Source organism: Poecilia mexicana, unplaced genomic scaffold (assembly GCF_051168715.1).
Source record: "Poecilia mexicana isolate PSO_F unplaced genomic scaffold, ASM5116871v1 scaffold_18, whole genome shotgun sequence".
In the NCBI taxonomy this organism is placed as follows: domain Eukaryota; kingdom Metazoa; phylum Chordata; class Actinopteri; order Cyprinodontiformes; family Poeciliidae; genus Poecilia; species Poecilia mexicana.
Window position 1 is genome coordinate 24,664,665 of NW_028263387.1, and position 24,950 is coordinate 24,689,614.

General features: G+C 40.5%; 3 protein-coding genes across 3 annotated transcripts; 1 reads left to right on the top strand and 2 right to left on the bottom strand.

Moving 5' to 3' along the window:
- Positions 1-9,934: 9,934 nt before the first annotated feature.
- On the bottom strand, positions 9,935-13,051 carry LOC148154301 (uncharacterized). The gene is made up of 2 exons (XM_088016213.1): positions 12,475-13,051; positions 9,935-11,634 (listed from the first exon to the last, which is right to left on the bottom strand). The coding sequence occupies exons 1-2, from the start codon at positions 12,997-12,999 to the stop codon at positions 10,522-10,524; spliced, it is 1,638 nt and encodes a 545-aa protein (XP_087872339.1). The 5' UTR covers positions 13,000-13,051; the 3' UTR covers positions 9,935-10,521.
- A 402-nt stretch (positions 13,052-13,453) lies between these two features.
- LOC106932812 (tripartite motif-containing protein 16-like) lies at positions 13,454-17,219 on the top strand. Its single transcript, XM_015011699.2, has 2 exons — positions 13,454-13,651; positions 14,585-17,219. Exons 1-2 carry the CDS (start codon positions 13,573-13,575, stop codon positions 16,306-16,308), a joined length of 1,803 nt encoding a protein of 600 aa, XP_014867185.2. The 5' UTR covers positions 13,454-13,572; the 3' UTR covers positions 16,309-17,219.
- On the bottom strand, positions 16,788-23,628 carry LOC106932813 (endonuclease domain-containing 1 protein-like). The gene is made up of 3 exons (XM_015011700.2): positions 22,999-23,628; positions 18,964-19,193; positions 16,788-18,084 (listed from the first exon to the last, which is right to left on the bottom strand). Exons 1-3 carry the CDS (start codon positions 23,326-23,328, stop codon positions 17,604-17,606), a joined length of 1,041 nt encoding a protein of 346 aa, XP_014867186.2. The 5' UTR covers positions 23,329-23,628; the 3' UTR covers positions 16,788-17,603.
- Positions 23,629-24,950: the final 1,322 nt, after the last annotated feature.

Genomic DNA, 24,950 nt, shown 5'->3' on the forward strand with positions numbered 1-24,950 from the left:
GTCCTGTTGGTCTACAGTCTGACCTCTAGGGCTTCATAGTGAGTCCTGTTGGTCTACCGGCTGACCTCTAGGGCTCATAGCAACTCCTGTTGGTCTACGGGCTGACCTCTAGGGCTTCATAGCGAGTCCTGTTGGTCTACGGGCTGACCTCTAGGGCTCATCGCGCGTCCTGTTCGTCTCCGGGCTGACCTCTAGGGCTTCATAGTGAGTCCTGTTGGTCTACGGTTTGACCTCTAGGGCTCATCGTGAGTCCTGTTGGTCTACAGGCTGACCTCTAGGGCTTCATAGCGAGTCCTGTTGGTCTACCGGCTGACCTCTAGGGCTCATCGTGAGTCCTGTTGGTCTACGGGCTGACCTCTAGGGCTTCATAGCGAGTCCTGTTGGTCTACGGGCTGACCTCTAGGGCTCATAGCGAGTCCTGTTGGTCTACGGGCTGACCTCTAGGGCTTCATAGCGAGTCCTGTTGGTCTACCGGCTGACCTCTAGGGCTCATCGTGAGTCCTGTTGGTCTACGGGCTGACCTCTAGGGCTTCATAGCGAGTCCTGTTGGTCTACCGGCTGACCTCTAGGGCTCATAGCAACTCTTGTTGGTCTACGGGCTGACCTCTAGGGCTCATAGCGAGTCCTGTTGGTCTACGGGCTGACCTCTAGGGCTTCATAGCGAGGCTTGTTGGTCTACGGGCTGACCTCTAGGGCTTCATAGCGAGTCTTGTTGGTCTCCGGGCTGTCCTCTAGGGTTCATAGCGAGTCCTGTTGGTCCCCGGGCTGACCTCTAGTGTTCCTAGCGAGTCCTGTTGGTCTACGGGCTGACCTCTAGTCTTCTTAGCGAGTCCTGTTGGTCTACGGGCTGACCTCTAGGGCTCATAGCGAGTCCTGTTGGTCTACGGGCTGACCTCAAGGGTTGATAGCGAGTCCAGTTTGTCTACGGGCTGACCTCTAGGGCTCATAGCGAGTCCTGTTGGTCTACGGGCTGATCTCTAGGGCTCATAGCGAGTCCTGTTGGTCTACGGGCTGACCTCAAGGGCTTCATAGCGAGTCCTGTTGGTCTACGGGCTGACCTCTGGTGTTCTTAGCGAGTCCTGTTGGTCTACGGGCTGACCTCTAGGGCTTCATAGCGAGTCCTGTTGATCTACGGGCTGACCTCTGGTGTTCTTAGCGAGTCCTGTTGGTCTACGGGCTGACCTCTAGGGCTTCATAGCGAGTCCTGTTGGTCTACGGGCTGACCTCTAGTGTTCTTAGAGAGTCTTGTTGGTCTACCGGCTGACCTCTAGGGCTCATCGCAAGTCCTGTTTGTCTCCGGGCTGACCTCTAGGGCTCATAGCGAGTCCTGTTGGTCTCCAGGCTGACCTGTAGGGTTTATAGCGAGTCCTATTGGTCTGCGGGCTGACCAATAGGACAGCCCGCAGACTTCATAGCGAGTCCTGTGGGACTCGCTATGAAGCGAGTCCCACAGTCCCACAGTCATTTCGAGTTGGTTTTATTTTTTTAATTTTCTTTTTAACAATGTCCCAGTTATGCTAACGTAAATAATAGACCATGTGTTCTTAAAATCAAAGACACTGATGCACTCGTTGCAAATAAAGCCCAGTAGTTTTGAATTTGGATGTGCTAAATTTGGATGTGCATTTATCTGTCAGTCCAAGTGTGGTTAAATTTACAGCTAATTTCACATCTCAGTATTGGTAAAAACATGTTGCGTGAATCAAATTAGCCAGAATCACTAACCAAGACACAAAATAATGTGGCGCATTACCATCCGGAAACACTCAGAACTACCCCACAGCCTTACCTTCAGGATCCTGACAACTGTACTTTTTTTTTTACTTTTACAGCAATTTTACAGAAAATTACTGGATTTTGATTTGTTTTTCTAGCAAAATTATACCACATGGAAATTATACCACCTGGTATTTCAACGACCATCACACCGCCATTTGAAGAGTTATAACTGAAAAATCAGTACACTTAATGCACTGACTGCAGTAAACAATTATTTATTGTCAATATTATTTCCAAACATAGATGTCTTCAAATACACCCATACCTGTCAAATTTTGGATTTGAGAAGAATATGGGAAATGTCTCTGTCTGGTGCTACTGTCAGAGGAGGGGAGGCAGTAAAACTAACGTAAGAGCCGTGGGGGGAAGGAGGGGGTATTTAAGGAAAAACAACAGGAGCAGGGTGGGAAAGTGTTGTAAAAACAGTTTCCCTTATGAATCCACCATCCATCAATAGGCGTAAATCCCAGGAGGATGGTGTGGGGTGCGGGCAACAGGAACCCCCCAATCTTGCTGTATGTTTTATTTTGAAATGTTGATATATTTTATGAATTCATTGTTCAGCGGTCATAGACACAGACCTGCAGCGGTTCTAGATGGGGGCCAACGGGGTACCAAAGAAGTTATACTAAATAAATGTCTTATGTTGATACTTAGTGGTGGATTTTTTTTAACCTTCACAATTTAACTTTAATAATTAATTAAAAATTATAGTGCTGCACTTTTAGCTGCTGTTTAGGATAATACTTTCCATCTGCCAGGGATCTGCAACCTGGATCTCTGGAGACGCAAGTGGCTCTTTGGCTCACTTATTATATCAAATGATAAAATATTGCTCTGGTTTTTTGTTTGTTTATTTGTTTCGTTCTTTTTCAAGTGTTGCCATTGAAAAACACCAACTATCCTGGCCCCTGTGGTAAATCTGGTCTAGAACCAGCCTCCAAACCTAAATCCTTATTTATATAAATATTTTGGTAACACTCTGTAAAATATCAGCATGTTCACATAACTTTCACACTTCTAGTTGTCTGAGGACACATTTTGAATATTAAATCAGGTGTTATGATCTGTTACTCAGAGGTTTACCAAATACTTTTTACACTTGCTTAATTAAACATATTTAAAGTCTACTACTCTGATTGGAGTACAGTTTTGGGGTTCTCTAACCGATCTATATGCATGAACGGTTGCTCTATGGATCACTTTTTAAAGACAAAAAACACTGCCATAAAACGATGTCCATCACTGCAGTGCACGTCCCACCAAGTGAGAGTAGGATGACGCGCTGTGGTGGGCGTCCCTGATTTTGATTTCTGAAAGGTGGCGACCCTAGGTATGGTGACACCCATATGGTTAGCAGCAAGTCCACCTCCATTACAGCCTTGTAAACTAAAATGTTTAGTAAGACTGAAAGATATTTGGACAGTATTTGCCCTAAAGTTAAAACAATGTTACCATTTAACATTTTTAGTAGAGTTTCAGGCAAAGTTGAGGTTTATTATCATTGTTTATATTCTTCTGCTGTTGGTTGTCAGAAGTTGATGCTGCTTTTATTTTGAAGGTGAGAAGAAGTTTGTGAACGAAGATCAAATAAATCTTTTGGATGTTTTTAAATCAAAATAAGTTGGGTATTTTAGTTTTTCTGTGAAATCAACTACAGTAGCGCAACAATATTACTTCATACTTTTTGTTTTGATCTCTATATGAATTACATCTTGATCGCAGCTCCGGTTTGAGTTCGTTCTGTGATGTGTCTTACCTCCTAACGCACTCAGGCTGAATAAGCAACATGCTGGCAGCCACTTGCTCAGCAGGTTTTCCATGCCGGACCTTTGGACCTTCAAACCGGTTAATCCAACTCCTCAGATTTAGATTTTCTCTCTTCTGATCCGGCAGAGGGGAGCGTTTTGACGCCGAGTTTGGTTTGGCTGGTTTGAGCTGTTGTTGTCTGTCAGTCAGGCCCGTCTGGACAACTGGTCGTGTCCGATTACCCAGAGGAGGGAGGGGCTCCCAGCCTATGTGGGTCAGGCATGTCGGACCAAAACCGCCTGACAATGCAGACGTAACGGTACGGTGATCAAACCAGGGACCATCCTCTGATTTCTACTGGGAAATTAGTGAATCCAGCAACCTTCACCAACCTGAGGGACATTTCTGCCTTTGGTCTGACTGAGGGGTGTCCAAAGTGTGGCGCCGGGGCCATTTGTGGCTCCTTGGATGATTTTTCTCTGGCCCTGGTGGATGCATAAGAAGATGTTTTTATTTGTAATCAGGGTAGAATTATGTCATTTATTATGTATTTGACTTTTTATAATGTTGTTTTTATAATAAGCAGATCCAGGTTGATCAATTTATTAAAGTCAGGAAGCATTTTTGAAAGAAAGTGACAAAATCCTGTCCTAATAAAATGAGTTCAATTGAGCCCAAAATAATTATTTCTCCTTTTTCTACCCGTTAACTTTCTTCCTTCCCATTACTTCATCATCTAATGGTTCCTAAATCCTTATTTAAACGTCTTCAGCAACTTGTTGAAGAACTGAAATCACCAAAAATGGCAACTTCATTCACCCATTCGCTCCCTAATGCTGTGTTCAGTTGCATTTGACTGAATTATATCTAATAGAATGTTTGTATTTCAGCTAAATGCCAGAAAAAAATTATTTGAATAATAAAAATCTGAATGTTAGCTACAGGAACACAGAAGCAACCTGTCTGTTTCCCTAACAGAGTTGATCAGATTTACCTGCCAGATGCAGTTTTATTCTTCTATGGCTCGTGAAGTGAAACGTCTCTCTCTTCTTTTAACACATTCCTACACTCATCTTTTCACGCCACTCTGCTCCAACACTCATCTTTCACCGATCCACTCAGCCTTAATTTACGATCTGCTGTCTGTGCCATTTGGCCTGCGGCCAATTTAATTATGAAAGAAGGTAACTATTAACAGCTAGCAGCCAGTCACTCAGCACATCTGTGGTCAGGAGGGAGAAGACGACTCAGAATCACAAATGGTTCACTTAAAACACTTCAAATTACACTTTTTATCTGCAACAAATGATCATTTCAGCTTAATTAACAAACTTACAAGTTTTAGTTTGCAGATATGCATTTGGCTAAACTTTCATAAAAAATGTTTTTTTTAATGATTTCCTCCACTTAGTTCCTGAGCTGCTATTGTCATCTGAAGACATGAACAGCTCCAAACCAAAAACAACCAATCAGAGCCAGGAGGAGGGGCTTAGCGCTGTCAATCAATCTTGTGCATGCCCTTACAAATGTGCTAAAGGAGGAGAAATGGCTTACCATTACAGAAAAACTGTTTATGGGACAGTGGTCTAATTGGCATTGATGGGAGATTGATTGACAGCGCTAAGATCCGCCTCCTGGCTCTGATTGGTTGTTTCTAGTTAGCACTGGGAGAAGGCAGAGAGCTCGATTTTTTTACTATTATGCTGTACTTTCTACTTTTACTTGAGTAACTTTATTAGGAAGTATTTCTACTCTTACTTGAGTAAAATTTCTGGATTTTCTTCCCACTGAATGAAAAACAAACATGTTTTAACCAAATATTCACCACAGACCTGCAGTTTTATAAAAGTTTCTTACGTTTTTTATTCAAAGAAAATAATTTGAAAACTTTACTTTGCTTGATTTTGTTACTTACATGAATAATTGTCATTTTCATCCTTAAAATACCAAAATTTCCACTTAACTTTGTATTTTGGTCCATCTGATGATATATTTATTAAATGATTGATAATTTGATCAGTTACTCTGCGCTTGAGTAAACTTTTAATCAAATCCTTTTCAGTCTTACTTGATTAATTTATTGGACAGCTACTTTTTACTTTTACTTGAGTAAAAATATGTTGAAGTATTTTTACTCTTACTTGAGTAAAATTTTTGGAAACTCTGTTTATACCAAACTGTCACAACACAATGACGGTTACAACAATTATGTAAAAATACATATTCTTGTAAAGTAACATCCTTCAGCTTTAAAGAGTGTTGTGAATGTAAGCACTCACCTGTTTGGATCGGATCCAGGTAAACGTGGCAAGCTGCACTTTCCGTCCTGGAGGAAAGTAAATGGTCTTTACTGACAAAGCGGCTTTCAGGACTTATCTTGCCTCCTAATGTGTTTCTCATCCACCCAAACGGGGCTCCTTATCGCATATTTGCATAGCTCTTTGTGTTGCCGTGGCTTCATACACACACAGATATCGAGGGCACTTTGAGACCCGGATGTGCTGCTAATCAAGTCGTAGATCTTCAGTCAGCTAATGCGGCACCCGACCTGAGTGTCTGGTGGACGACAAAATAAAACAAGATAGCTCAAAAAAATAAACAGTTTCTTCTAAATAATGTAACCACACACTGGGTTAGGATAACTGTCCAAAAATTGTGTTAAAGTAACCAGAGTTTGTAGTTACTTAAAACTAATAATTAGCTAGCCATGACTCTAAAACACAATAGTAGACCTTTCTTATTTAAGTAAAAATGTTCATTAAATCCTAAAATAAAGCAATAAATTGTAAAGAACCAAAACAACCCTTCCATTATCGGTCTCTGCTCGGTTGAAGTGAACTTTGCTGCGGTTTGAATGTAGATAACAAGCGGACCGGAGAATGCTCCAAAAGCAGAAAGTGGCCTACAGCGCAGGGCATTCTGGGTAAATGCAACCAAAACAAACGTTCGAGTCTAACACTAGTGGGAGAAATGGCTCGTAGTCTTTTATTAATCAAAAAGGATAAATCCTAAAACAATTAAAATGTGACACCACTCCATTTCTGTTTATATTTCATGAAGAAGGTCACGCTGTGTGACGAATCAAGGACTGGGTAGTAGAAGAAACACTGCCACCTGCAGGTGGGAGTTAGCATCACTGAAACCCGATGTTTTAATATTACTTTTTATTTATTTTTTTTTAAAGAAAATTTGCCGTAAACTCAAGATGGATTAGCACATAAATACAACGGCCATTGTAGATATAAAACAAACAAAAAAGGAGTAGTAAGTTTCCACCAAGAAATATGGAAATTTCTGTTTGAAAAGTCAAAATTTTCTATGAAAAACAAGGACATTTCTGAGCTCCAGAAGTCAAATTTTGATAGGAAACACTTCACATATTTTGAGATTAATCTCAATTTTTTAGTTTGAATAGTAAACATTTTTTTCTTCAAAAATGTCCAAAGAGCAAAATTTTCAAACAAAGGGATCCTTCTGGATCAGGATTGTGCGCCCTTCAGTTAGTCCCATTTTGTAGCAGCTGGTTCAGTTGAGCTCAGTCGCTCATGCCAGTAGGATATATATATATATATATATTTACATAAATTCCCTTCTCACCCTCCGTGGGTGGTCTCTCTCTTTCACCCTTCCTCTGAGCTCGGGTCCTCTACCAGAGGCCTGGGAGCTTGAGGGTTCTGCTCAGTATCTTGGCTGTGCCTAGAACTGCACATTTCTGGACTGAGATGTCTGATGTTGTTCCTGGGATCTGTTTGAGCCACTGCTCCAGTTTGGGGGTGACTGCCCCGAGGGCCCCGATGACCACAGGTACCACTGTGGTCTTCACCTTCCAGGCCTTCTCCAGTTCCTCTCTGAGGCCCTGGTATTTCTCCAGTTTCTCATGCTCCTTTTTCCTGATGTTGTGGTCACTTGGTATTGCTACATCCACCACAACGGCTTTCCTCTGTTCTTTATCCACCACCACAATGTCCGGTTGGTTCGCCATTACCATCTTGTCTGTCTGTATCTGGAAGTCCCACAGGATCTTAGCTCGGTCAATCTCCACCACCTTTGGGGGTGTTCCCCACTTTGACCTCGGGGCTTCCAGTCCATATTCGGCACAGATGTTCCTGTACACTATGCCCGCCACTTGGTTATGTCGTTCCATGTACGCTTTCCCTGCCAGCATCTTGCACCCTGCTGTTATGTGCTGGACTGTCTCAGAGGCCTCCTTGCACAACCTACACCTTGGGTCTTGTCTGGTGTGGTAGATCTGAGCTTCTATTGCTCTGGTGTTTAGGGCCTGTTCCTGGGCGGCCAGGATGAGGGCCTCTGTGCTGTCCTTGAGTCCAGCTTTCTCCAGCCATTGGTAGGATTTCCTCATATCAGCCACTTCAGTTATTTGTCGGTGGTACATCCCATGTAGGGGCTTGTCTTCCCATGATGGTTCCTCCAGCACCTCGTCCTCTGTTCCCCATTGCCTGAGACATTCGCTGAGCACATCGTCCGTTGAGGCTTTGTCCTTGAAGTATTTATGGATCTTGGATGTTTCATCCTGGACAGTGGCTCTCACACTCACTAGTCCTCTGCCTCCTTCCTTACGGCTTGTGTACAGTCTCAGGGTGCTGGATTTGGGGTGGAACCCTCCATGCATGGTTAGTAGCTTCCGAGTCTTAACATCCGTGGCCTTCATCTCTTCCATTGGCCAGCTAATTATTCCGGCAGGGTATCTGATTACTGGTAAGGCATAGCTGTTTATTGCACGGATCTTGTTCTTGCCATTGAGCTGGCTTCTCAGGACTTGCCTTATTCGTTGGAGGTATTTGGCTGTGGCTCCTTTCCTTGTGACCTCATCGAGGTTGCCATTTGCTTGTGGTAACTTGGTACTTGTACTTGTACTTGTAACTGTCCTCAATGTCTGCTATTGTTTCTTCTGGGAGTGAGACCCCTTCTGTGCGGACGACCTTATATATTCAACTTTGTACAGAACAAAGTATTCAATGAGAATATTTCATTCATTCAGATCTAGGATGTGTTATTTAAGTGTTCCCTTTATTTTTTGTACATCATCCATCTATTTATCACACACACATTTACAAACACACCAACTACATATGATCAAATTATATGAAAAAATTGGTTTCTTTAAAATCAAATAATTATTATGCTTATACCCAAATTCTTCCTCAAAATATCTAATAAATTAACCTTTTCCTTAATGTTTACACTCTATCCTCACATATCTTCTCTCTTTTTCATGACATTCTAATATAACATGCTCTATTGTTTCATATTATCCAGTGATCACATTTATCAGTATTATGCTTTTGAGGTTTAAAGTGTATAATTAAGTCCTGTATGTCCAAATCTCAATCTTGCTATCACTCTTTCCTCCTTTCCATTTCTTCTTTCTCCTACTATATGTTGAATTTTATTAAACCCATCTTCCTGTGTTTTTCTTCATCTCACCTTTTTTGCCATTCTTTCATCAGTTTTTAACAATACTCTCTCAAATGTACTTGTTTTAATTGTAACACTAAAAGGACTTTGAATTGCCCTCTTTTTTTATCTGCCCTGTCAATTTTCTTCAAATATTCTTGATTTTTTTTATTGGTAGTTGGCAAAAAAAAAAACGTTAAGTGTGCATTACCGCCACCTAGTGGCATGTGGCTCAAAATGTCTTTTATTTTATACATGTATTATCGATTATCATAATTTGTTAATTTTGTTTTTCTAAAAAAATATTTCATTATTTTACTTTCTGAATATCATTGTAGGATATTTATTACAATTAATGTTTCTTTACTTTTTCCAAACCCAATATAAATATATATAAATCATATTAACTGCAAAACTATTCCCAACTGTAGATGTTATTTATTTACCGGTTCTTTGAATTGTCTAATTTTTGTCCTTACTTTGTCAATATAAGTCTGCTGTGATCCGGTGAAAAAAAGTGACTAAAATACAGATAATACAATCTTTCAGAAATAATTCACTCCATAGGTTTTTGGGTCTGAAGGATTCTTACATGGTTTAATATTATGACAGATTTTCCTGGATATTGTTATTTTACCTTTGTCCCAGATCAATTTCTATATTGTCAAAATTGTTGGTTGTAATAAAAATTATCATTTTCTTGGGACAATTAACATTAAAAGCTCCTTATTTCAAACAATGTAACATGTATTTACCATTTAGAGGGTTTTTCTCTTATATTGGGTTGTCGAGGGTTTTCCTTATGTCACTAGGAAATTCATATTAGAAATATGACTTTAACCACCATTTGAGCTTTTTATTACTGTGATAATTTCATATTTTGTGAATTTGATTTGAAATTCCCGACTGTCATTTTCCCAATCATAAACCCAAAACCTGATACTTTAGCTTCCCTCCCTCTGCTGAACAAACTGTTTTATTTTCTTAAAAATTGCTTAGATGGTTTATTCTTTATTCTCCATTCCAGTGTTTTAATACAGTAGCTACGTCCACAAATCCTTCAGTACATTCAATCCAACAAACATGAGATTTCTCTCTTTGCTCAGCATAAATGACTACAACACTTTGAAAAGTACAATCGATGTTAATCAATATTTCTTCAAAATAAAAATAAAAACTGCCAAAGTTTCCATAATACTGATCCATAACATAACTCGGCAGCAATGATGAAGACTAAATAAATAAAAAATAAAATACACAGTTGAACCAACTGGACCTCAGATCACTGCTGAATGTTTAGATTAATTAACTCAACAGAGAATAAAACGACGCTGTGGAGGAGAGTCACTTTCTATAGAGACGCTGTAGAAAGACAGAATACCTGCTCTGTGGTCCAGGTACACTCCTACTCTGGAGGAAACTGGACCTGGTACTGGAGTTTCAATGTGTCGTGATGAAACGTAACTGTGTAGCAACATAACGACCTGTAACTGAATCCAAATAAACATTCATTGATGATGTTCTGGTAGGAAACTACGATCATGTCACCTACCAGAAACAACATCCAGTCAGACTCCATTATAACCAGAGTTCAGACTCCTCTTCTTTTATTATCGTTTTTCTATTCCCCTCAGATAATAACAGATCTCTGTTTTCTATGTTTGGGTCCAGAGTGATTTCCTGTGAATATTTTAAGAGCTCCGCTCTTGTCTTTGGTTCTTCAGTGACTCTCAGTGAGATGACTGTCCATGTGTCTCTCAGGACGTCCAGTAGTTTGTCTCTGAGCTCTGTCACAGCTGCTGTCACGTCCTCAAAGTGTCTCAGAGGACGGATGTTGATGCTGGATGAGTGTGTCGACTCCCTGAGTGCTGGCAGTGAGGGGTAGTTGAGGAGAAACTGGGTGTGATCCTCTGTGTGTGAGAGCTGCTCCAGCTCAGCGTCTTTCCTCTTCAGCTCAGTGATCTCCTGCTCCAGCTTCTCCTGAACATCTTTGACTCGACTCACTTCAGTTTCCTGCTGGGATCTGATCTGCTGCTTCACCTCAGAGCTTCTTTCCTGGAGGAGACGGATCAGCTCAGTGAAGATCTTCTCACTGTCCTCCACTGCTTTATCAGCAGAGACATTGATGGCCTCCACCTCCTGTTGAAGCAGCTTCACATCTTTCTCTTGGTCCTGGATTCTCTGATGGATTTGTTGTCGCTTCTTGGAGGGATTCACCAGCTTGTGAACCTTTAATGTAGCAGCATCACAGTGAGGTTGAAGATGTTTCACACAGTAATTCATCAAACAAACTAAACAGGACTTGAAAGCTTTCAGTTTCCTCCCAGTGCAGACGTCACAGCCCACCTCTTCATGTCCAGCATAACAGTGATCAGCAGCAGGTTGGATTTCAATCTTGAGTCCAGATGAAGGAATGTGAACATCTGTATCTATGTTGCTGCTTCCATCAGGACGTGGACTGTTGTTCTGTGACTGACACATGAGTGTTCTTAGTAAAGACATCCCTTCATCAATGGAGTCTAACATCTTGTCCACCTGCACTGAAAGGTTGTCCAGTTTAGCTTTGTTGTACTTCTCAGATTCCTCAATCAACTCCAACATGCGTCTTTTAATCTGAAGGTCTTCCTGGACGGCCGGATCAGAGTGGACCTTCCTTTTCAGCCGGTCTCTCCGGTGGCCAGCGAGCTTTGCCTTTAAATGAGAAACAAAACGTCACCCGACACATCCACAACTGTCACTCAAATCTAACACTGTATGCATGGGCGGATCCACATGGGGGGCAAAAAGGGTACAGGGCCCTCCAAAATTTTATGTCCTTGAAATAATACTTTAACTAGTTGCTTGTTTGAACAAATTAATTGACATTTTACCAAATTACAGCCCAATTACGTTTGGAATGAGTGAAATGGCTGCTGAAGATGATGGACAATTGTGTAAAATATGTAAAGAAACATGAACTTTTAGAACGTTTTTATAAATTAGCTTGATTTATTTATTTATTTTTTGTAGCAATGTTATTTATTGTAGATCCAAAACTTAAAAGGATTTTGCACATTGGTTTCAAATTCTTTTATGTTCAGTCAAATAAATTAATTTATAAATAAATATTAATTTATTATTTCATAAGCTAAATAAAAGTTGATTTGGGGGCAGCAAAGTCAGCTTCTCAGTAAAGTTCGGCTGTAAAAATACAAACATTTTGTGTTGTAATTAACATTTTCTATTAATGTTAGTTACAACACTGTCCAGCACGTTGCAACAAACTAAAGGCAAAATATGCCTTTGTTTGTTGCAAAAAACCTATTTTCTATTATGTCAGTAATAATTTCCACCTGATTAAAAATAAAAAAGTTTAATGAACAAATTAAACTCCTGAGCTGCAGTTGGGGGAACAAAAAATAAAATCAATCTAAGTGCCACAAATGGCCCGCGGGCCGCACTTTAGACACCCCTGATGGGATTGCAACTCCTCTGCTCCCATTTAAAATGTCCTATTCCCGCCACTTCTCTGCAGAAAATGTGAGCACTTACTTGGAGGATGTTTCGCCTTGTACTCACATCGGAACCAAGGTTTTCATTGCTCAGAGAGCCTCCATCCCCCACGGACTCGAACAGAGGGGTCGCACGTGGAGTCATGGCGGCCGATAAGCTCCTCAAACTGCACTTCACATCTCCGGTCTCTAACCCAGATTCTAGGGCGTCAGTGTCCGGAGATCCATCCCAGATCTGTTTGCAAAGATCAAAATAAAGCAGCACCACACGGCCATGCCCGTTACGCCGGCCGGAGTCCACAGCCTGCCGGAATTTCCCGCGAATCGCTTTGAGCTTGGAGGTCAGCTGGACTCTGGAGGTGGCCTCGGTGCTGTGGGGGAACTCGACCCTTTTACCGGCTGGGTATCTCCGCACGAAGGCTTCATGGATATCTGCATACTTTGTCTGGCAGGACTCCCAATCAATGTCCTCCTGGTGCTTTGAAGACTTATACTCCAAAGTAACACGAAGTAAAAGTTCCACCTCTTCATCAGTCCAAACAAAACTCGAACGTGCAGCCGCCATCTCTGTTGTCTTCGGTTCTTCTTCATGTCTTTTTATGGCGGTTCGCGGTTGGCAAACAATTTAAGGTGCATTACCGCCACCTACCGGTACAGAGTGTTATTCATGATTATACAAATAATCCCATATTTCTGTTTTTTAAAGTAGTTTGTCGATCTGGTGTGATATATTCTATTCTTAAATTTTTTTTTTCGTTAACTGTTAGAATAAAATTGTATTTCTTCTTTCAACTATCATTTTCCCTTCTGTATTTTAAATTTCATAAAACTATCTTTCCTTTCTTTCTTCATTCCCCCATTTTTTGCCATTCTTTCATCAGTCAACACGGAATCAAAATCATGATGACATATATCAATAACTTAATTTAAGAATTGAAAGTCCTCTTGTACTTGATTTCTGTTTATTTTCTCATACGATTACGTTGGTTTTGTATTTTTTATATTTTTTTTTGTAGACTTTACATTTTTGCCATTTTATTGTTGTATTGTGTGACTGAGTCTTAGTAAAGATGTTTACAAAAGAAATTATCTTCCTCATCCAGTCCAGTAGGTGGCGGTAGTACCATCCGCCATAAAAATGCCAGAAGAAGAAGAAGCTGAGCAGAAGTTTTTCTTTGGATGGAGTTATAAACAGTGCTACTGTTGCGTGCTTGCTGGTAAGAAAAGTATTTCAGATGCATTTCTTTCTGCTATTAATGCGCCAAGTTGTTAAATTTTACTTGCATTTAGTCAGGAAAGAAAGACGAACGTCTGACGTAAACAGTTTTAAATTAGGCGCCTTATCAAATAACTCGGCGTGGTTTCTCCAGTTGAACCGGAGCCCTGCATTCATTAGTAGCAGATATAAATCTCTATATTTCCAATCAATGATTGCGTGTTTCTTCACCAAACAAACCGCATATCTTCCAGATGCCATTATTTTTTACTTTGCTCCCAGGACGCTTCATGTTTCTGACGTCATAGCCAATTTTTGGGGCCCTAAGCAGAGTTTAATGTGGGACGTCACTATATCTTCCTTTTATGATATCCGTCCAAACTTTTTATTCTCAGCATTAATATAACCTCTTATTGAACTTTAACCAATCAAATAAAGGTTTCACAAATCACAAACTTGATTTTACATACCCGGCTCTTAGTGTATAATAATATAATTCAGATTTAAAGAGTTTAAGTGTTGAATTTTTTCATCCGGAGCAGCAAGGTAGGGAAAAAAATTAGAAGCCAATTTCAGCTTCATAAGAAATAGTTGGCATCCAGTTTTGTTACCTCATAGCTGCTTCACTATTTATTTATTTATTTTAAATGTATGAGTTGGTGTGCCCACCATTGACTTACAGTTATTTTTACTAAGGCAGATTTAAACTCACTGATAACTGTTAAACTGCTTCATATGTTTGCCTATCAGCATTAGTTTATATAATACATTCTATAACGGTTCTCAGAGTTTTCCATGAGCAGAAAATCTGCCAAGCCTGGGTTGGTGGCAAGTAATGCCTGGTGACCCGCCAGGCTCATAATACCCTGGTTGAACCCTGGGTTCTGTAGTATTGGTTGATAAGAATTAATCTTATTTTCTTGTTCACTCTTAGATCGTCTTCCTTCTCTACATCAACATTGTGCTCCAGTTGTCAATCAGATGGCTCAGAAGAAAGTCAAGCTGGACCCAGAGGCCTTCTCATGTACGATCTGTGCAGGTCTGCTGAAGGATCCGGTGACTATTCCCTGTGGACACAGCTACTGTCTGAGCTGTATAAATAACCACTGGGATGGAGAAGATCAGAAAGGGATTCACAGCTGCCCTCAGTGTGGGGAGACGTTCAAACCGAAGCCTGTGCCAACCAAAAACATTGTGTTAACGGAGCTGGTGGGGGATCTGAAGGACAACGGCTTCCAAGCTGCTCCAGCTGATCACTGCTATGCTGGACCTGAAGATGTGGCCTGTGATGTCTGTACTGGGAGGAAGAGGAAAGCTGTCAAAACCTGTCTGGTTTGTTTAGTTTCTTACTGTCAGAATCACGTTAAACTTCACTACGAATCTCCTGCCTTTAAAAAACACAAGCTAGTGGAGCCCTGCAAGAACCTTGAGGAGAACATCTGCTCTCATCACGGCGAGGTGCTGAAACTTTACTGTTCCCTTCATCAGAAGTGTATCTGTATCCTCTGCTTAGTTGATGAACATGAAGGCTGCAAGACAGGTTCTGCTGCGACAGAAAGGACCAAGAAGCAGAAGGAGCTTGAGGAATGTCGAAGAGACTTCCAGTTGGGAATCCTGACCCGGCAGGCGGACGTGAAGCTGCTTCAGCAGGAGGTGGAGGCCATCAATGTCTCTGCTGATAAAGCAGTGGAGGACAGTGAGGAGATCTTCACTGAGCTGATCCGTCTCCTCCAGGAAAGAAGCTCTGAGGTGAAGCAGCAGATCAGATCCCAGCAGGAAACTGAAGTGAGTCGAGTCAAAGATGTTCAGGAGAAGCTGGAGCAGGAGATCACTGAGCTGAAGAGGAAAGACGCTGAGCTGGAGCAGCTCTCACACACAGAGGATCACAACCAGTTTCTCCTCAATTGTCCGGTATGGGCAGACGTTAGTTGGCCTACATACTTCTCCATATTTGATGGCATTCCTCCAGGATACTTTGAGAATGTGACAGAAGCTGTGTCAGCGGTCAAAGCCATTGTGGCGGACTTGATTTGCGATGGATGGCCAGAGATCTCTGAGACAATATCAAAAGTGGATGTTTTATTGTCAGAACCAGAACTATCCACCAGAGAGGACTTCTTAAGATACGCAGTAGACATCACACTGGACCCAGACACGGCGCACCAGGAGATTCGCTTATCCAGAGGAGCCCGGAAAGCTTTATCGATGGGAACACTGCAGAATTACTCCAACAACACAGACAGATTCAAGAATCCTTTGCAGGTCCTGAGCAGAGAGCGCCTGACTGGCCGCTCCTACTGGGAGGTGCAGTGGAGAGGAAGGGCAGTCGATGTCGCCGTTTCATACAGCAACATCAGCAGAGCAGGAGGCTTGGAGAAATCTGAGTTTGGGTGGAACAACAAGTCCTGGTCGCTACACTGTCACTCAGCCGGTTACACGTTCTGGCAGAACTCTGTCCACACGCCGGTGTTGAGTCCTCCTTCGTACAGAGTCGGAGTGTTTCTGGATCCCAAAGCAGGAAGTCTGTCCTTCTACAGCGTCTCTGAAACCATGACTCTCCTCCTGAAAATCCAGACCACATTCACTCAGCCGCTACACGCCGGGCTGAGGTTCCCCAACTCTAGGAACGACACCGCTGAGTTTGTGAAACTGAAGTAGCTTCAATGTGTATTTAGGTTTCCTATGGAAGAGAATTAGGGTAATAAAAAAGAGTAGACTTTTTTCAATCAGACTTGGGTGTAAACCTTTTTGCTCTTCTATTAATAAATTATATCCTCAGCCATGGAAATAACTGGCTAAAGTCGAACATGTTCCTCCAGAAAGCTTGCTGTCCTCTTCCACAACTTGCCCATCTGCTTTAAAGTCCAAATTCTTTGCTTTTTTCAGTGGCCCTAATGCCCTTCCATAGTTTCTAGTTTTACTCAATGAAAGCTAATTGCTGTTTTCTCACCACTTTTGCACCCAGTGTGGCCATTTGAGCATTTTCTAGGAGAAGGTCGTATCAAAATGAAAAATGTGCCTTTGATTGAAAACTCAACCAACTACAATCAGTTTGGTTGCTTATAGAAAATGTTAAAAGTCGAGTGTCTGATGTCTGAGCGTATTTTAAAGATTACTAGAAATATTTTTCACCATACTTTTTTTTTAAATTTGTTTTTATTTTCAGTCTTGGCATTACTTACATCACATATACACTTATTTTGTATTGCTTGATGACTAATTTGTGTAAAATGTGATTATTTGCATATAAATGCTGTAAGCTTAGTTTACACCACATGGAAGCTAAAATGATCGAGAAAAGTCTTTATTCTCTTATAAACCCAGATTTCACTACTTCAGTTCCTTACTTGAATCTTCCAGCAGTTTTTATCATGTTGCATTAGTAATAAAACATTTTTGTTTTATAGAGAATCTAATTATGGCATCACTACCTCTGCTAGTCAGCATTTTATTTTTCTGCTTGTAGCGAAGTAAAACATTGTTCTGCAGCCATTTTCATTGTATAATTTTCTTTTAAATGATATTAAAATCCTGGAGCTAAAACAGCTTCAACATCTCCAAACACACAATCTGTCCAGGTTTCGTTAAAATCAAACAACAAATACATCGAATGTGTTACTATCACCTCTTTTGCACAAACGTATTTTAAAGTTGTATGAACCCCATTTTTTTTAATGCTGGACTAAATAATCCAGATTATCTATGCTAATTTTTAATTGTGTAACTTTACAAATCACATTCCATATGATGTTGTTGAACAGTTTCACATAAATAAGGATACATGTACACATTTCTAAGGGGAATGAAACCAACTTTATCTCAAGGTAGCGCCATCTACTGAAAAAGGAAAGCGATTGCAGTTCAGACTGGAAAATGTAGAAAGATTAGAGAAAGGTTCCCAGTGATTATTTACTGGTTTTCACTGTCCCAGTTCAGTCTGTTTGTCTTGATTATCAGAATACGCAGTGATGATATGAGAATAAAAAGAAAGGGAACAAGAGCATGAGACGGTGGGAATGTGACGGACCAGACACAGAAGGTGAAGGGTCCAGGATGGTTGGTGGGCAGAGGCAGCTTTTTTTTTTCATTTCTGCGTAAAACTCTGTTACAGTTGTTGTCAGAGGACATTTTGATCCAGGGAATATTACAAACTCAGAGTTGGACCTGCGCAGCCGGTGTTGGAGGTCCTCCAGAGTCTCCGTCTTCAGATATTTGTGTTTGGACTCGTCCTGGACGTTGTGGCCCCAGTGCCCGCTCGCTATCCACGCCTCGGCCACGGCGCTGTAGCAGCAGAACGCCGACCAGAGAGCGGTGGGGACGTTGACCCTGTTGTTGAGGGTGCTGCTGGAGCTGGGCAGGGCCCCGGTCACCACAAAGCCCCCGGTACCGCCGCTGCTGTTGACGCAGTACTTCTCCATCACGCATTTGGTGCACCTGGAACACGGTTTCATTTCAACAATGTCATCCATGTTAACTTCAGCTACATTTTGACATTGATTCTCTTGGCATTCATTGGTAAAAGTCATGTGGCTCTTGACAGTTGGTGGTTACCATAGCAACCAGTAACTGGCAGATCCTCCCCCTTTTTTCTGTTTCGTCTTTAACTGTGGCCTGGGATCAGCTCTGTGTTATGTTGCATTTTAGCATATATTTTAGATCAATTTAAGTATATATATACATGGGTTATATATATACATGGGTTTTTTACTTGATTTTCTCTCGTTAGGTATGTTTTGATCTTTAATACGAAGTAATGTCTCAGTTATCCACTGTGTGTAATAGTCTTACACGTAACAGGGTTTGATTTGATGTGAACTTTATCAAAACGTATTTATTATTCAAATTTATTTTGTTTTATCAAATTTATTTTCTCCTGACATTCATTGGTGAAAAAGTAAAGCAGCTCTTGGCAGTTGGCGGTTACCATAGCAACCAGTAACTGACAGCGCCTCCACTTTTTTCTACTGCCGTCTGTAACTGTGCTTTTCTTTACAAGTATTATATAACAATATATATTTTTAGAGTGATTTGATTATACAAAGGGTTTTGTGTGTAATTTGCCATGTTTATGTGTTTTTGGTATGTAACGTGCGTTTTAGGCATGTTTAATTTTACAACTGTTAACTGCTCATTGAGAGCTATTGGGCTGTAGGTTGTTTCACGTTATTTATTGTAGTTTACTTACTGTATAGGGGCAGAAGCTGCCGGACTGATGTTAACTGACTTGATTTTTTTCTCTTGTTAGAATAAATTCAGTGAACCTGAATGAGTCTGTTGTGAAGTCGGCCATGTTGGACCTGAAAGTTTACACACCTCTCCATTTTGTTCCAGCTGCCCTTGTTGAAGGACTCCGCTTGGGGAACGACGTTTGTCAGGGTGAAAGTCGACATTTTGTCCGCTTTGGTTGAGGCGTAGGAACTAGGAAATATGTGACCCCGGTCAAATGTTCTGTTGGATCTGTAATCCACAGTGCCGGCCTGGTGGTTGTAGGTTCTGTTCCCATTTCCGGGGATCATCTTCTTGTCTCCATTTGGATCCTCCAGCTGTGAAAAGTGTAGTGGAGGAAGGAAAATGAATATTATAAGTTCAAGACAGAGAACAGACATGTTTTTGTTTCTTCTTGTTGTGAAATGAACGTCTTCCTCCTTTTTTAGGCAGCATTCACAGCGACACTGTTTAGTCTGTTTTAATTGAACTCCAGTTTGTTTGTCTAGAAAGTCCGATTTGTTTGGGGTTGTGTGAATGGGGTTAGGGTTAGGCATAGTCTGACCAAAAAAGCAAACCCTGGTGCCAGAGGCTCAACTACATACTTTCGGAGGTGTATGCGAACACGTCATTGGCGTGTTCGCAATGGCGTGTTTCTTCCCCCGTGACATAAACTTGTACAACTCATATTTAACTAAAGTATCAATTATAATAAATATACATGTGAATAAATTGCTGCCTACATGCCAATTAAAAACTATGAAACAAAAATCAGGGCAATGTTTCATCATTTAACATATAAGTGAGTCAAAGAGCCTGTGTCTAGAGCCGCCTCTGGGCTGCAGGTCTGAGGCGTTTTGTTAGTTTTCTATCATTCTTATAGCTTCATAGGAAGCCTGATCCAAACTGGCAACCCACATTAATAAAATGGTGAAATATTATTGACCACAAAACACTGAATTTATAAAAGATATCAACATTTTTCCTACACAATCCTAACGTTTTTAATGTTGAAAAAATAAACGGTTTATTTTCACAATATTTATTTATTTACTATTAATCTATTTGTATGATTTGTTCTTTAAATTGCCATTTATATTATTTTTCGGTCTCAGGAAATGATTAAGGGATGAAGAGACTGATGTCTGGTTCTGTAGGATCTGGCGGGTCTGCGCTGTTCTGACCCGTTCTGTCTGATATCAAACAACCCACTGAATATCACTGAGCCATTTTTTAATGCCCCTATTAACCTTCACTGTGATTGTTTAGCCTGTGTCTCCCCACCACGTATTTCTGCCAGAGGTTTTGCTTCTAAGGACGGTGGAGAACCGAGTGGACATTTTAAAAAGACGAGGGTTGATAGCAGATCAACGAAGAAGTATGGAGTGAAAATAGTCTCAAAAAAGATTTGTGTGTGCGTAAAAGGATATAGATAGATAGATAGATAGATAGATAGATAGATAGATAGATAGATAGATAGATAGATAGATAGATAGATAATGAGAGAGAGTTATATCTATAGATAGATATGTATATACATATCTACATCTATATATCGATATCTATAAATCTACCTCTCTCTTTATATTTATAGAGAGAGAAATAGATGTATATATATAGAGATAGATATATATAGCTTGATATCGATATGTAGATATATATAAATATCTATATATTGACTTATATATATTTATAGAGAGACAGACAGATAGATCTAAATGGATAGATTTAGAGGAAGATAGATAGCTCTTTCTGTTCCACATTGTTTACATTTTATTTCTCTAAATCTCCCTATAATTAATAAATGTGGTTGTCTGCTTTTCTGTTTCGAATTAGAAATAAACATCTTAGAGTGGACGAACATGAGTACTGATGTTAAATGTGGGTGAAGCCGGACCTCTTGGAGAGAACCCACACCTGCAGGGGGAGACATGTCCCCCCGTGCAGTCCTGCCTGTTTAATATTGAAATGTCCAATTAACAACAGCAGCTCTTTTTCCAGTTCTTAAAGTTTCCAATTCTACAGGAACCTTACTTGTTATGTAAGGTTCCTATGGATGAACAGTGGATGAACATGAGTACTGATGTTAAATGTGGGGGAAGCCAGATTACTTGGAGAGAACCCACACCTGCAGGGGGAGACATTTCCCCCCGTGCAGTTCTGCCTTTTTAATATTGAAATATCCAATTAACGACAGCAGCTCTTTTTCCAGTTCCTGCCAATCATCCAAACCACAGATGGCCCCAGCCCCCTTTTAAATCTAATATCCTGGAGACATAAATTGACTCTACCCTGGATGGACTTCACGTCTGTCCTTGAACTGGCGCTGATATTTTGGAGTTAAGGCCATCTTGATTTGCCAGATCTTTTTCCTCGGGCTCTCTTCTTGTTCATTGTTCTCCTCAGATGATTCTTCAGCTGCTTGACATTCAGATTCCTGAGATGTTGCTTGGATTAGATCTTCCTGTCATGTAATCTCTATCTGTGGAGGGGATGTTCTCTGTTCTTCCTTTAGGCCACTCTGTCCTTCTGTGGACACTTCATGAACCTTGCCTGTTATGTCTTCTGAAACTGTGCAAAGTTTTGTCTCCATTTGTTCAGAAACTGTCTGAGGGATCTCTGGTGTTATTTCTGAGCCAGGTTTTTGGTGTCTTAGTGTTTGGGACCGAGTTTTGATCTGTCTTTATTGGTCTTGCAACGGTTTCTAGTTCAGCTTCCATTGCCATCTTTCTCTGTTTCTTGCATTCAGATTTAGACAATGGTTTTAAAATCAAATTAACATAATTTTCGATGTCAGCTGTCTGATCCCCCACTGTTTCTGATATAGAAACTTCTTGCTGTTCATCATTTGCTCCAGAAACATTTTCATTGTTCAGGGTTTCCAATAGCTTGGTCTGCCGATCCGGATGTCCATTCAGTTGTGCTTCAAGGGCTGGTTTTTCAGCAATAAACAGAGCTCAGTTCGTGTTGACATCGTCTGATAAACTGGTTTGAATTGACATCTGGTTTCCAGTTCATCCATCTCGGTTTGGGTCGAAATTGTTCGACAGACTGGTTTTAATTGTGAGCCGGTTCCCTGTACATCCGTCTCTGTTTGTGCTGAAGCAGACTGGTAGACTGGTTTCTGCTTTGAGTCGTCTTGTCAATCTGTCTGAACCTGAACAGAAACCATTGACTTCTTGCGCTGTCTTCTCTCTGTGAGTACTTTCCTTATGAGATCGTTCTGCTGTTTAACTTTATCAAATAATTTATGACTCAGATTGACCACCTCATCAACCCGTTTCATTAAATATTTTTGTTCTCTGATATATTCCAATTCACGCTCCTTAAATTTGGCTTCACACGAACATTTTGCTTGACTTGTCTTTTCAGATTACCTTGTTGTTTGAGAAGGACCTGGCTGCAGAATTTATAAGAAATGTATTTACAAATTAAAAAATAAATCGCGTCTCAGCGCGTTCTCAAAGGGACGTGAGCCCTAGCTACCTGTATGTGAGGGGAGAGCGGCTGGCAGGAGGGAGGGGCGCCTAATCAGTGCTGTTCCTCCGTTATTGATCATTTCATAAGTACATAGCATACTGGCTAGGAAAAAAAATCCCCACATCATTTTTGCGCCCCCTCTAGTGCAGCGACCCTATGCGTTGCATCCACTGCATACCCACTTTTTGCGCCACTGCCTGGTGCGGTATATATGTGAGCGCTAAGTGGACCGGAGACCGCTCCAAAACCAGGAAGTGGACCATAGCGCAGTGCATTCTGGATAAACACAACCAAAACAAACACGCTAGTCTAGTGTAAGAAATGGATTGTGGTCTTTTGCCAATGACAAAAGTGAAAAACTACAACTGCTAAAATCTGACACCACTCCATTTTTGCTTACATTTTGTGATTAAGGAAGTTAATCACAAAATGATTAACTTCTTGATTGTCTTCTTCAGAGGTTTTTGTGTCGTTTTCCCTTCAGTGGTTCTTGGTGTAGCGCCCCCACAGGCAAGGAGGGGAACAGGTTTTTCAAAGGGTTTGGTTGGTTTGACTCTGCATTATGAAAGCCTACCACACCATCTGAAAATATAACAAATGTTGTAACTTTGGTCCCAAATCGAACCGAGTCTGCCGGACTCTCAGGTGTGAAAACAAGCCTACCTGCGGTTCTATCTTCCAAACGCTTTTAGGTCTCCTTCCGTAAACTTCTCCAGTGAACTTGAAAGCGGAAAACACCGGAATCCGGTTGCGAACATCGTAAAGTGTCACAAATCTCCTTTGGTTCCCATAGGTCTGGCAAATGAACTTGTACCGGTCCTGATCGAGGATCCTACCGGCCTCCAGGATGCCTGGAACGTGCGGTGGTGTTTGGTCAAGAAGGAAGCGGTCGCAGTCCGACACTGACTTCATCACTTCTGCAAACGTTTGTACGGACAGGAGGAAGAGAAGAGCTGTAGTTGGCAGGAAACACCAAACCTGCTGAGACGTCATGTCCTTCAATCAGAGACAAAAGTGGGTCGATCTAGATCTGCTCTGCAACAGTCAAACATCAAAAACAGTTAGCAATGCGGATACATTTTTCTGAGGATTTACAATCTGCTGGGTTTTAGTAGAGAAAACTTTTTAAACTAATTTGAATAATAAACTGAGCTCAATTCACTGTTGACAACCAGGATAAATTGGAATGAATTTCCTCGTTGGTGAAATGTGAGACAAACAAGCCTTGCCTTCCTGAAGGTTATTGCTGATAATGCATCAAGTCACGAATCTTGAACTGAAGAACTGGAGAGCCAACCCCGTCTACACAGAACTTACCAAGTATTTTCAGTCAGGTTTTTGGTGATATTTTAGTTTTGTCTTATATCAAGTGTATTAACTTACACGCAACTTCGCAGCAGAGAGATTATCAGTCGATAATTAGTTTCCTATATAATTTGAAACCCAAATATTTAGTTTGCAAACTAAATATTTTGTCAGAAATCCAAACTAAATATTTAATTCACAGGGTAAGTCTTTCGTTTGTAAACTAAATATTTAACTGAGATACAAATTTAGTTGAAAGCTAGATACTTAGCTTCCTAACTAAATATTTAATTTAGTTTGGAAATTAAATGTTCAATTTTAGTAGCATAAATGTAGGAATAATATGGTGAAAATATGACTTTGAAAATGCCTTTTTTTTCTCTCACAGGCTAAATAAACCAATTTGTTGGTGTTTTTTTTTATTCTATAACTTTATAAATGGCAGAACACACCCACTCTGCAACTACAACTTCCATCCCGCTAAATGTGACCAAATAGGAAGAAATAATCATATTTAATTTGTCTTTTGTAAGTACCACTGAGTTTACAAATAATCCCTCTTGTTGAAGTCAATATTTTCTTAATATTGTTGAAAAAGCACCAATTCCACTGGCAGATTTTCCCCTATAATACATTTTTCACATGTTACAGGTGAAATAATCTGCCAGCGGAAGTTAAAAAAAAAAAAATCTATATTAAAGAATTGACTTAAGTTCAAGACCTGTAAGCTACATTTCAAATAAGATAAAACTGATATTACTACTAGCAGCTAGACAAAAAATACTTGAATTTTATGTTTTTGCAGTTACCCACAAGGAATATAGAAATTTAAAATTTTGTCAGTATGTTGGAATAACAAAGCCATTGAAACTACAAACTGAAAATCTGGAATTGAAATATTGAACTTGACCCACATATAAAGTTGTAAATAAGTAAATTCGTATTGTCTCATCATATTCACATTTTAAGTTAAAAACATTAACTCACCGCTTCTTACGAGAATGTGCCACGGTGACTTTGCTCCCTTTAATGAAGAAATACATTTCATTTCCTCAAACATGACAGGAAGTCGTGGCTCATTCGCATGACAGAATGTGAGGTCTGATGTTTGAGATAACCGTTTCAAGGAAATTAACATTTTCTCTGAAACCTGCTGCATGTCTCGTGTTTTAATTCCCCCTGACCTTGTGCTGAAAAGTTGATGGTTCACATGTCAATGTCACAAATGACACGTGGAGGAGAAAATATAAAGCTTGTGTTTATATGCAGTCTCTGGGGTACGGATGTGTTCATCGCTGAGGTCGACCTGG

What these genes read in the sequence shown, in the direction of transcription:
- LOC148154301 (XM_088016213.1), bottom strand. Translation starts at nt 12,999, where the DNA reads ATGGCGGCTGCACGTTCGAGTTTTGTTTGGACTGATGAAGAGGTGGAA. An exon ending in CAAGGCGAAACATCCTCCAA is followed by an intron (nt 11,635 to 12,474) that starts GTAAGTGCTCAC and finishes TCTCATTTAAAG; the next exon opens with GCAAAGCTCGCTGGCCACCG.
- LOC106932812 (XM_015011699.2), top strand. Translation starts at nt 13,573, where the DNA reads ATGCCAGAAGAAGAAGAAGCTGAGCAGAAGTTTTTCTTTGGATGGAGT. An exon ending in CTACTGTTGCGTGCTTGCTG is followed by an intron (nt 13,652 to 14,584) that starts GTAAGAAAAGTA and finishes GTTCACTCTTAG; the next exon opens with ATCGTCTTCCTTCTCTACAT.
- LOC106932813 (XM_015011700.2), bottom strand. Translation starts at nt 23,328, where the DNA reads ATGACGTCTCAGCAGGTTTGGTGTTTCCTGCCAACTACAGCTCTTCTC. An exon ending in TTTGGAAGATAGAACCGCAG is followed by an intron (nt 19,194 to 22,998) that starts GTAGGCTTGTTT and finishes CACTTTTCACAG; the next exon opens with CTGGAGGATCCAAATGGAGA. An exon ending in AGCTGGAACAAAATGGAGAG is followed by an intron (nt 18,085 to 18,963) that starts GTGTGTAAACTT and finishes ACCGTGTTCCAG; the next exon opens with GTGCACCAAATGCGTGATGG.